The sequence below is a fragment of the Cygnus atratus genome, chromosome 5, assembly GCF_013377495.2.
Source record: "Cygnus atratus isolate AKBS03 ecotype Queensland, Australia chromosome 5, CAtr_DNAZoo_HiC_assembly, whole genome shotgun sequence".
NCBI classification, from domain to species: Eukaryota; Metazoa; Chordata; class Aves; order Anseriformes; family Anatidae; genus Cygnus; species Cygnus atratus.
The window spans coordinates 29531205-29543614 of record NC_066366.1 but is presented as its reverse complement, the minus strand read 5'-3'; the positions used below and the strand labels follow the sequence as shown (position 1 = coordinate 29543614).

General features: G+C 43.7%; 1 protein-coding gene across 6 annotated transcripts in view; it reads right to left on the bottom strand.

Moving 5' to 3' along the window:
• Positions 1 to 11373, bottom strand: part of PCNX1 (pecanex 1) — an 85970-nt gene extending 74597 nt beyond the window's left edge. For 5 of the 6 annotated variants that reach the window (XM_035539516.2, XM_035539512.2, XM_050710964.1 and 2 more), the window contains exons 1-2: positions 11058 to 11373; positions 2595 to 2803 (exon numbers count right to left, since the gene is read on the bottom strand). In XM_035539516.2, the coding sequence (XP_035395409.1) occupies positions 2595 to 2803; positions 11058 to 11210 (362 nt within the window). In that variant the 5' untranslated portion in view covers positions 11211 to 11373. Of the gene's footprint in view, positions 1 to 808; positions 866 to 2594; positions 2804 to 11057 lie in introns of those variants that run through there. The other variant, XM_050710966.1, reaches the window with a different exon arrangement.
• Between the last annotated feature and the right edge of the window lie 1037 nt (positions 11374 to 12410).

Genomic DNA, 12410 nt, shown 5'->3' with positions numbered 1-12410 from the left:
ACAAGCTGAAGCGTAATTAACACCACCCTGTCAAGTAAGTATGAAGTCAACAATCGCACTAGAAGTTACAGAACCAAGACAACAACTCAGTCCTGTCTTTGAAACACACAACATTCTTTCAGAGATATTAACTAGAGAATTTCAAATTCGTAAGGAGTATGAGTATGAGAAAGGGTAAAGAATCACCTCTTAAGAAACAGCAAGTTGTTCTTTGCTTAACTAAGCTAAAGGGCTTTTTTTTGAAAAATTAGAAACCCTCCTGAGTTTGATTCTATTCAGACACCAACGTGAACAGATGATAAACAAGCAGCCCACGTAAGCCTACAAATGACAGCACACCATTTTTGTCAGATACCTGAAAGCACTATTTCACATAAGTGAAACTTCAGAAAGAAAAAAGAGCAGTTCTTAGAAGCTAAACAGAATCCTCAACACATTTCTTGCACAGAAACTAGTCTATCACTTAATTCTTCAAAAATATCAATAGGAATATCTGAAGTGGTCCCTAGGAGGGTCTGTGTGGGGTGAAAAATCTAGTACATCTTTGCAGACTGTATTACCTGTCTCCCTTATACCCTTCCTATGCTAGTAAAGCAGAATTAAAGAAAAAAAACAACACAACAACAAAACCCTATACATAGTTTCTTCAAAAAAGTTTTTCCCATTACTGTTCTGATTTAACTTAATAGTAAGGTAATAGCTCAACATTCAAAACTCACCCTATATCTCCTCTACTGGTTTGAATGTTACCCCAGTGTTCTTGTGAGCTTCCAGGCAAAGATTAGTATATACTGCACATCCCACTTACCAAAAAGTAACTCCGTAATTTCTGCATTGACCTTGTTCCCAGTTCTAGTTAAGAGACCTGAAAGTGGGAACAAGGATCATATAAAGTTAATGAAACTTTAGTTGGCAAGCAGGACACACAGAAAACTAACCTCTATGTCTGAGCTCACAAATGCTTTAGTGTAGTAACTTGGCCCACAATCACTGCTCCTCAGAAAAAAACAGAGATTCTGAAATATCCAAAACGTAATTCACAATAGTAGTACAAAAAAGTCCTTTGCCAAGTCCTGGCAACTGTTTTGGAAGCAAAACCTACATGGCTTATAAAAAAAATCCAAGGATCACATCTAAAACACACATTAGCAAGGTTACATTCACACAGAACAGACCACTAGTTTACTTCCATGAATTTTATTAAGCAGAATCAACATTAGTATACATTTAGGTAAGCATTCTGCCAAAACAACTTAATTCAGTTTTAGTAGGGTGTATGGTAACCTCAATGGAGTCACAATTGAAGTCAGCAGGTTCAGTTACCAAACACACAATGGAAAAAGGGTCAGGTTATAAAAGATTGATACAGTAAGTTACTGTATACCAGCTTTAAAGGAATCGAAGACATGGTTTTTGCAAGCAATACTAAGCTGAGAGCAGATACAGAAGAACTTAAGACCCATCCCTAGAGAAGCTATCCACGTGCACAGTGAAATCCTCTCCTTTCTATGCTGAAGATTTTAAAGAACACTACACGAACACTTCCTTTCGTTAAGCCTCCTAATACACAGGATAAGAGGCTTCTTTTAATTACGTTCCTTATAGCATAGTGCCTCTATTCAAAAGTTTCATGGTTTTGAGGTGTGTTGGTGTTTTTTTTTTTTTAATTAAGAAATACAACTCTTTTAAGAGTCAGGACAGTCTACCAAATCCCTCACTCTGAAAACAATTCATAGCTACTAGTACCTGAAACTTGAAGAAAGGAGAAAGGTCTTTAAGAAGCTAAGAATTCAAGATTGATTTATTTCATATAGTCTAACTCTTAGGATGCCCTCAATTAACTTCAGCCAAGCAGAGGCCTGGATAACAGAGCTCACAACACATCCGGAGTCTGATCAGACTGGTTAGGTTGCCCTTGCTGATGAGTCATCTTTTGCTCTTCACGTAGACTGGTCAGAGGAGGGAAGCCTCTTTTTTAATGCTGGCAACAGCAAAGATCTGTTGAAAGGAATCACCTCCTATTGACAGTACTTCAGAATCATCACCTTCATTACTGAGCTGAGCAATTCCAGAATTTCTAAGTAGAGAGGACAGTGTTCTCCTGAAGAAAGCCTATAACTGGAATCAAGCATTGTATCTGATCTTGCTTTTGTAAAACTAAGTAAACTAAATCCAGATCAGACATTAATTTTGGTGATAAAATGATTAACATGTAGTCTTTGACAGCACAATTTTTAAAAACAAGTCTACTGTTGAAATAAGATTACTTGTTCTGGTTGTGTTCATTAAGTATTTAGCAACCTAATCAGCACATATTTTCCATGCTGTTGTTTCAATGCTTCCAACGTTTTCAATACTGTTCTAGAACTCCTCTGGGGGAAGAACCAGGAAATTAACATGAAGCCATCATTTCAAACCCAATACGTAAAAAAAGTCTGGTTTTTAATATTGCACTTAAGCACTGAGGAATATAGATGCAGACCTCTGTGGTTCTGAAAGCCTGTTTATTTTAATCACCATTCCAGTTACACACCTGATGAAAGTGTAACTGTTTATCATTTCCAGCAGTACACAAGCATTGGCAGACACCTTACCTGGGCCCATTGCTGTCTTTCCTCTTGGCCGAAACATTGCTTTGTTCTGTTTTTGCACCTCTGTCCATACGCTCAGTGGCATTCCTCTCCACAATTTCTCCCTCATCCAGCGCCCTGTGCAAGCGGTAATTCACCATCTTCAAAACGATAAAGAGTGCTGCTATTACCGGGCAGTAGACAGCTACTATCATCATGGAAGAAGGAAGGGCCTTTCAAAAGAAGAGCAGAAGAAGAGTTAGTGAATATGAGGTCAAACGTCCATACGAATACATACAGCTACCTAGAGTTTAACAGTTTCCTTCATCCGGAAGATACTGAACTTACTAAAAATTAAAGTTAAAAAGCCATACACACACTATAAAGTCAAACCCTGCATGGAGATTATTAGAAGTCCAGCAAGATTTTAAAAAACACCGGACTACAAGATACCAAAGCACCACGGTAGCTTGCTAAGTAGACCAACCACTCATGTTTGAGAGCCAAATTTAAGTCTCATTCTCCTTCTCCCGAGACTATTGGAGCGTGGGACCAAGACTAGGAGATCTACAGCCAGCATGATTTTTATGTCACCATATTTTCAATTACTTTTTATGAGTAAGTAAGACGAAGAAATTTTAAGCAGCTTCAAGACTAAGCTAAGCACAGAGTGAGACTTTGTTTTAGGGCTAGCACATAACATCAATTCCATTTTTTGGAGAAAAAAAGAAGTGAGTGACAACATGGTGGATGGGAGTTAATTGCTCGACTACCCAAACTAGATGTTTTGACTTAGCTTGTCAGCTTCCAACAGCTACTCTTGCATGACGAGATATGGATCAGTCACAAAAGGCTAACTTTCCCCTACCTGCATACAAAAGAGGTCTGTTTACATTCATGGCTCATGCTTTGAGGCAGAAGCCCACATCAGCCTGCAAGACCACATGCTACAAGGCACATTTGTACTAGACCATTACATGCCCAAGGAAAGGCAGCCAATGCAGACCTTCTGAAGAGAACTTTTCAGCTGTGTCAGAGGTGGCCAAAAGCCATACAAATAACCTCAGTCCTAAATTCAACTTAGGAAATTCCACTTAAAATTAAGACTTCTCATATAGCTTTTGCTGAGACCCACAAGGCTTTTACAGATCAGTCACTTCAGCAGCAGATACTAAGCGCAGCCTGAGAGCTGTTTGAAAAGCGTTCAGAATACTAGTCAAACTCCGGTTTTCACTTCAAGGCTTCTACCTTTTATTTGTATTTATACTTTTGCCACTTCATTTGCCCAGTCACTAAAAGAAATGAATTTTAATTCTCAGACACCACCCACAAACACACCATTTTCCTCACAAAGGCAACACGAGGCTGGGTACTCAAATATTTTGCTACATCACTGTCCTTTACCCTGCTGCTAGTACAGTTTCATATCACATTCTGAACATTAAGTCTATACACAGACAAATGACAATAGGAATTGAACGGCGTTTGTTACCCAGCACGAACATGAACTCAGCAGACGAGAAGAATGAGTAAACTGCCTTTTTAGACTCCTATTCTAAGGTTAAGTCCAGCTCGTTTCATACATCTCTTCACCCTCCCTATTTAACCCTCAGCAACTGAGGGGCCTTTATGGTGATCAAAGGTCCACGCACATCCTGCAGAAAGGGAACATGACCAGAATGTAAGACAGAAAGCCCTCTACATCTTGCACCTTGAGCCAGTTTTAGTCACTTTTAACAGATATGTGATTAAAACATTAGTATTTCTACATATTCAAGAGAATGTCCTGAAAGAACTGGAAGTAATTTGAGCTGGGAGTTTAGCAAAAACACTGTTTGACAAGATTTCTAAATACAAAATACTGTAGTAACAAAAGGGATAAAGGAATAAATATTTCTAAATACTGCATCGACTGTTGACTTCAGAACAAAACCAATCCCTAATCTGGCCACTGACTTTCTGGCAGGAAGCAAAACCAATCAATCAACACAACATTTCTCAAACCAAGCAAGTATAAATAATTGAGTCTAGAATCTATCAGGAAGGAGGTTACTTATTATGATTTCTTTTCTTAAAGAGATCAAGTTTAACCCACATCCCATCCTCTAAAACAAGTCAACACCTAATACAGCATTTGAAAGGGGACAGGCAAACTAAGCTGGGGCATGCTAACTTAGATTTTGCCTGCCGTAGTTCATGCTGAGCTGGACAAGACCCTATGGATAGGGAAATATTCACTTACCAAACACCACCTCAGGAGAAGAAAGAGGAAACAGAGACACATAAAAAAGGCATCAATAAGCAACCAGGAGCCGCAACGATGCTAACGGCTTCCATAACCCCTGGAGCAACACAACAAGGGTTTCCTCCAGAAATGCAACGCTTCAGAGAGCTTCAGAGGCAGCTAGCTTTCTGCAAGCACGGGCAAGCCCATTAACTCTGGCAAAATGTTTAATCTTCCTGTACCTGCTAAGCCGTCTGCTACCAAATCACAAACACAAGTTCAATTGGCCTCTCCTTTACAAGTGCCCACTGCTCAGAAGCCATTTCTGCAATCAGCTTAACACTAGATGACCAAAGTTAGTCTGTAAGAGACAAGCCTATACTTTCTAACTATCTGGAGAGCTCTTAAATTTCTTTCCTCCTATCCATCAGCGGCAAGGTCACACACTATATCCAGTTTATCCTGTGAAATGTCAAATCTACCATCCTGTTCTGCAAAGGAAAGCTTTGAGAACAATATACAAAATGTGGAAAATGAACGCAACTTGCATCAAACCCAACAAAGAATTAAAGGGTGCTTTTTTCCTCACATCCCATTTCCACAGGACTGCAGAGAGCTAGAAATAAAACAATATAACAACTCAATATTTTTCATTCTTTGTATTTATTAGGACTTACTCCTCTCTGGATAGAATGTATATACTGGAATTAGAAGAAATTTGAGCAAAGCACGCTGGACATGCTATCTGATCATGGCTTAGTTAAGTCTTGCACTGTGGTACAGCAGCACTACCTATGGTACCAGCAACTTCTCTGCATCCCAGCCTCAAGAGGTAGTGTTACCTCACCTCAACCTAAACCACTGGTGCCTTCCCTGTTCTTCTCTGCCAAACTTATAAACATCCAGCTTCCATTTGGGGTTTTTCCTCCACAAGCCAAGGCGACTTAAAGTGACATTATTGCACCAGGGGAGGTTTAGATCAGACATTAGGAAGAATTTCTTCATGGAGAGGGTGGCCAAGCATTGGCACAGGCTGCCCAGGGAAGTGGTGGAGGCCCCATCCCTGAAGGTATTTAAGGGACGTGTGGTTGTGGCACTAAGGGAGGTGATTTAGTGATGGCACTTGGTAGTGACAGTCGGTTGACAGTTGGCCCTGAGGATCCTGAAGATCCTTTCCAACCTAATATAACTGTAGTATAATTTAAGTTGTGTGTGACATTTTACCACATTTGATGAGACCAGTGTAACTGAGTATCCTATACAACAGGATTGTCAAGATTATAATAGGAATGCTTAAGCCCTACAAGTCTCCAGCTAGCTCTCATTGCAGTTGTTTTCATGAGAAATTTCACAAGCATTTTTATTGGGCCCAACACACTAAAATCCTCAGGTTATAACTAGTGAGTGCCTGCTAACAAGCTCTAGGTCTGTACCTGCAACAGTATTTCACAGAAACTCTCATTTTACTGCACATCACTAAGGACACTTTCATCGGCACCAGGAAAAAAACAGCAAACAGCACCAGTCACAACTGAAGCTCTTATAGGAGAAAAGAGAGCTAGACATGACCATACAAAAACTGCCTGCTTTAATTACATTCTGTTGAAAACATCAGCCATCCTGTGTTTGAACAAGTCAAATAAAAAATTAGATAAACTCTAAGCTAGAAGTATTTCCCTGTACCTTAAAGGGAAGTCAAGTTCTGTCAAGAACATGGGGTGGGGAAGAAAGCAGCAGGGAAGACACCAACTTTCTAACACCTTTCCCTCAGCATTCACTTTCAAAATTTATACCTTTCAAGACAACTTATGAAATGCATACTAACATATGTGGACTCTTATCTCAAAAAAAAAATCAGTTATTTCAAGACTGGTTACTTTGCCTTCATCTTTCCCCTATATGATAAAAACTATATACAGAAAGCAGAGAACTGCACTCCATTTTTACTCTCTCCTTTTCTAACGCACACATTACAAGGCATTATTTGGGTGTGATTTAAACTAAAACTACAAGTCTGCTGTACTGTCACCTCATTGTCAATGAAAAGCACAGTCCCACTCTCTGCAGCAGGCTACTCGCTCCTACAGCCAGCTAGAAAGAAACCTGTAACTGGCAACCAGTCGTCTACTGCTGCAGCTTCCTGAAACACCTGAGGTTTAATGCAGTGGTGGTAAAATTAGTTGATCAGATAAATAAGCAGCAATGAACAAAGTTAAGATGCAGCAATGCACAGTTATGAGGAGTAGGGCTGTCCTTTCTGGAAACAGCGGGCTGCAAGGCCATCTCAGCTGTACCACAGCACACGCTTTGTGGCAGAGTGGGTGGCAAACACCTGAGCACTCCTAGATTTCAGTCGTCAACCTAGACCAGAAAAGAAGCCTCAGACCACCAGTCACAGGACTCTAAAAACACTCCCATTTAAACCGCAAAGGTGTCTTTATCTTGAGTCACCATTTCAAACACAGAAGTGCCAGGACACAGAGGAAGTTCCACTTCATCACAGGTTGTGCTGCACACTTATGAAGAATCAAAGACAACTTTATGGATCTTCTCAAGAGACATCTAGCTTTAGCTAGACACTACAGACACAATGAAGTTTCCCAATTACTTTCAGAATAGAGGTGTGTTAGCTGTTAAGAACATTCATAGGAATCTCTCCCAGTCTAAATCAGATTGGAAGCCCTTATGTAAGTGCCATCAATCAAGTATTCATTTAACAATAATAGTTACCTTGTGAAACGCTCTGAAGTTCCAGCATTTAAGGCCAGTATTTTATGGACACAATCATACCGGAGAAAAGGAAAGATGATCCAGAAAGAGCAGATCTGGTTCTGTCACCATTTGTTTATGAACAGCCAGAACCCTTAAGAACTGCTGGTATCTGGAAGCACGTTCACTTACAAGTTATCCAGTTTTTGACTGAAACTTGGAACGTACAAACAAAACTTGTAATAGCCAAGACCCTAGACGTAGCTTAGAACAACGCGAGATACCGGGGGTTCTCATCATACACACAAGTACTTGAACTCTTCATTTAAGAAACAACACTTATCTCAGGAACTCCTCTAGAAAAGACCTTCTGAGGAGACTTTCGCATGAAGCTACATTTGCATGACCTACTGCTATAGCTATGTACACAAGTCAGGAAATCAGAAGTCTATTAAGTGAACTCTTGTGTAAATGTGCCTGACTGAGAGACAAGCTCTGTAGGTACGAGCCCATCACCCCAAGCAAGGTACACTCCTGGCTCATCATCAGCCACTGGCGAAGTTCCCTGGGTGCGGGAGCCAAGACTTCGCCCCCTCCTGCACACGTGGTGGGGCTGAAAACAGCATTCCGACCGGGGAAGCCTCTGGTAGCCTCCTCCCCTCTCCTCCCCCTTGCAACACCGGTGCACAACATCGGCCTCTGGATTTAGGGCACCTTTTTCCAGCGCTACCACTGTATTCTGCAACCCAGTTGTGCAGTTTCCTCATGTTGTGGCATATTTTCTCCTCCCAGCCTGAGTTTTGGATTCATCTAAAACCAGGGATTGGCTCTTATGACAGAAATGCAGAACAAGTGCAGCTGAACCCGTTACTGAACACAACTACCAAAGCAGGATACATTCAACTAGTCTAGAAAGCAGTATTACTGTACACATGCTGCCAAGCCACAGATCCAAGAGTACACACTTAAGCAGCTTCACTCAGGCAGACACTTCTCCTCCTCTACACCCTGATTCCTTCATTATCTACAGCCTTCCCAAAGCAGGTATAGACACACATGAAAAAGAAGAGCATCCTGATCTGTAATATGCATCTATGTGTCTGCTCTCCTTCACTGAGGGCACAGACCACAGACTTCCATGTGTCCAAGCTCAGAAGGCAGACTGATCACAGAGCAAGGAAAAACAGGCTAGCTGAATTTAACTGCTAATTCCTTCAACTGGTTAGCACCACGCATTAAACCCATCAGCCCTATGAGCACTGGCATATACAAGCCAAGAAACACACAGATACACGACAGCTTGGTAACCACAACCGCTACCAAATTCTATCCTGAAGATAGGGGACCAACCGATTGAATGCACAGATGAAAGATTACCAACGTTTGGTACAATAAACCAAGTATTTAAGCAACAAGCGCATCTGAATTACCACAGTCAAAAAAGATCACGTTCCGTTCCTGTTTGGCATTAAATAATACCTGAAAGAAGCGATTAGCTTCGTGTAAGGTGCATTCAGTCTTGAGAACCAGTTACGGGCAAAATTCTACTGCTGAAGGGATTCTACTTGAACTAACTACACTTACTGCTGCCCTCATGCATCAAAGCAGCATCTTGGAATTCCTTACGTGAGGTAGTTTTATACAGAATGTAAGACCTGCCAGAATTTTAAGACTTTATATATACTTTATTTTTCAAACACACAGGGTTGTCTGCCAGCAACAAGTCATTTGAAGCTAGCTTAGGAACTCCCTCCTACACAGCAGTGAGCCACACTCAGAATTCAGATTACGATTACCTAAGACTTTTTAGCAAGTTCTGCTTATTTACGTATGTCCTACAGCAACGCAACATTTACCCCATTTTATTCTGACAAGAAGTTAAGAGATGCTGAAGGACTAAGATGACCATCACTATTCTGCCTGTTTAGTTTATGTCTAGACAACACTTAAACTGCAGAGGGTGGAAAGAGGGAAAACAGCCAAATATGATTCAATCTGCTTCAACTTGTGACTAATCTCCCTACTTTTTCTCAGGGAAGTTGGCACTTGCTGTTGCATCTTTAACTTGTCCAGAGCTATGAAGCAAGAGAATTTCTCTGACCTCAACAAAACCTGAAGCAGCTTGCTTTTGCTCATCTTTTCCCTGTGCACAGGGAAAGAAACAAGTTTAAGCAAACACTGAAGTTTACCCCATAGTACGAGCAACCAAAACCTAACTGCTGCTTCAAGAGCAGCAAGAGATCCAAACACTGGTCCAGATTTATCAGCTGACAGCAGACTGACATGTTATATAAATCAGACCCTCTTCAAAAGTCTCCCACGCATGCAGCACATCGTTCACTTTACCTTTATAAGCAGCCTTCACAGCAAGGTAGTGTTAATTAAACAGACTATTCTGCCGAAACGGAAGAGCACTACTTCTGAAAAAGCTGCATTTGAGACCAAAAGGTCTCTCTTCTTCCCATCTTCAGCGGAACTCTGAGAAGATATAGACTCTCAGTTTTTATTGCGGGTGGATCTGCTTAGTGGAAAGTTTTATCTAGCTGTTGTCACATCAACTTTGGTTTTAAAAGCAGTTTGTCTCAGCCTGCGGTTTCCTTGCCAGCAGTCTAAAGTTTTCAAACAAAAAGCCTTGGAGCTACCTTTTCCAAGACACAGCAATATGAATTAAGAACTGCACAGGGCTGTAACCTCCCCTTCCACAGGAGCTAATTCTCAGCATTTCATATTCCAGTTTTAAATATTGCTTTTTCACAAAGCAAATACAAGACCCAAGAGCTCTAAATCTTCACAACTGCACTTATGCAGTTTTTCCTCCAAGGTGTCATTCACTAACTCATATTTTTTACAAGGCAGTTTCTACTTTATGTTCTCAGAGCATCTGGACCTGGCTGACTTGCAAACTGCATTCTGTGTCACACCCAGGACGGGTCACATCACACCTAGAATGACCACATTGTTCTACTGAGAAACCTGAAGTGAAATATTAGTACTTCGTAAATTATGTACAACGCAGAACGGGCAGCAGAAAAGAGCCTCCTTCTGTCACAGCTGACTGTACCCTTCCTGAAGCTAAGTCCAAACACCAAGAGAACTCCTAGGTTTAAAGGTCAGCATTTTTAATTGCTGCGATCCAAGCGCCAGGTACATTCAAGGCGAAATCTCCCAAACGGACACACTAAAGCCCGGAGGCAAGCAAAACGCCAAAGTACCATCTCATCAATAATACACGGCCCAGCGCCAGCACGCTACGTTACGGCCAAATAAACTTTTGGGTTACGGCCCCTAAAGCAGATCCCTGCCGGGCATCGAAGCCGGGGGATAAAGAGCAGGGGGTAGCTGCCAGCCCAAAATGCTGGTGCTATTTGCCAGCTCGCACAGAAGCGGCGCTTTCTTGGGCTGCCTGTACCCGAGGGCCAGCAGCTATGCCAACCCCAGAGGCCGGGACACACGCGGAGGCGAGGTGCCACGGCAGAAGCCCGCTGCCACCCCCCCGTGCGGCCCTGCCCGAGGCCCCCGCGGGCCGGTCGGTGCGGGCGTGAGGCGGCGCTCACCATGTAGAGGGTGAAGGGGAAGCCGAGCAGGAAGAGCCACAGGTAGAGGTGCAGCGCGTTGACCCCGGCGCCCTGGTGCGGGTCCTGGTACCAGCCGCCGCTCAGCGCCGCCCACACGCCCTGGCGCAGGATCTGCAGCACCTGCGAGCCCATGGCGGCCCCGCTCCGCCCGGCCGGCCCCGCTCTATCCGCCCTGCGAGCCCGGGCAGAGCCGCGCACCGCCCGCGCTCCGCGACAGCCCACACGGCCGCAAGCGCCGCCGCCGCCTCCCCAGCAACGCCGCCGCCATCTTATGTCCGGGCCCCGGGCCGCCCGCCCGCCCCCGCGCCGCCGGCAGCCCGGCAGCCCTTGCGGCGGGGGGCGCACCGCGCCTGCGCGGAGCCTCACACAGCGCCCCCCGGCGGCGCGGAGGGGAGGGGGGGAGCGGGCGGGTGGCGGCGCGGCCGCTGTCAGCAGGCGGGGGGACGATGTGGGACGGTGGGATGAGGCTGGCTGGAAAAGGCCTTCGGGGTCGCCGTGTCCGACCGCGGACAGTTGGTTCTCTAAAATTACAGGAAAATAGCCACCTCCCCCTTCTCAGAGCACTTCCATTTCCTGTCAATACCAGACCTTACCAAGCACCTTGAGTGCCTTGTCCCCGCCACAGGGCTTCTTTTACTGTTTCCAGCACACACAAAATCAGAGTTGGGCCCTTAATGCTCACTGCGTCCCAGCTCCTGAAGCTTTCCCCCTAAACAAGCACATCCCCAAAGCCCTGCATCAGGTGGAAAGAAAGATTAGGGAAGAGGTTTTGAGAGCACTGCCAAGCACCTTACAACCTACAGATATATAATGCTGAAGATCCTTCATTAAACGACTTGATTCCAGTCATATTTTGGGAAAACTAGCTTTGAGGGTACATTATTATACCGTCGCTGTTGTGGCAGAAGGAGCCCACCCAGGTTCTGTCCTGTACCCCACCCAGCCCCTCTCCCCTCCAACAGGTATAAGGCCGGGAGCTCATCACCTTCTGGGCTTGTGCTGAGGAGGAATTGCAGTGCGAAACACCCAGTCATGACTCACAGTGAGCACACATTTGGACCTGTGTTTTCAAGAGACTGTGCTACTGGCACAGCCCGTGTTTTCCTCCCCAACAGTTAGCTAACCAATGGCAGCATCTGGCTATTCTTGGAAAACCAGAAGATAGAAGTGACTGACTCAAAACAGATGTAGTTGATCTGTTTTTTTTGTTTGTTTGTTTGTTTCCCCAGCAGGAAAGTAGGCAGAAGGGATGGACGCAAAACCCCCAACCCTATCGGTTCTCTTCCCCGTTATAAACAAACAATTTTGATCTTTTTTATTCAAATATTGCAT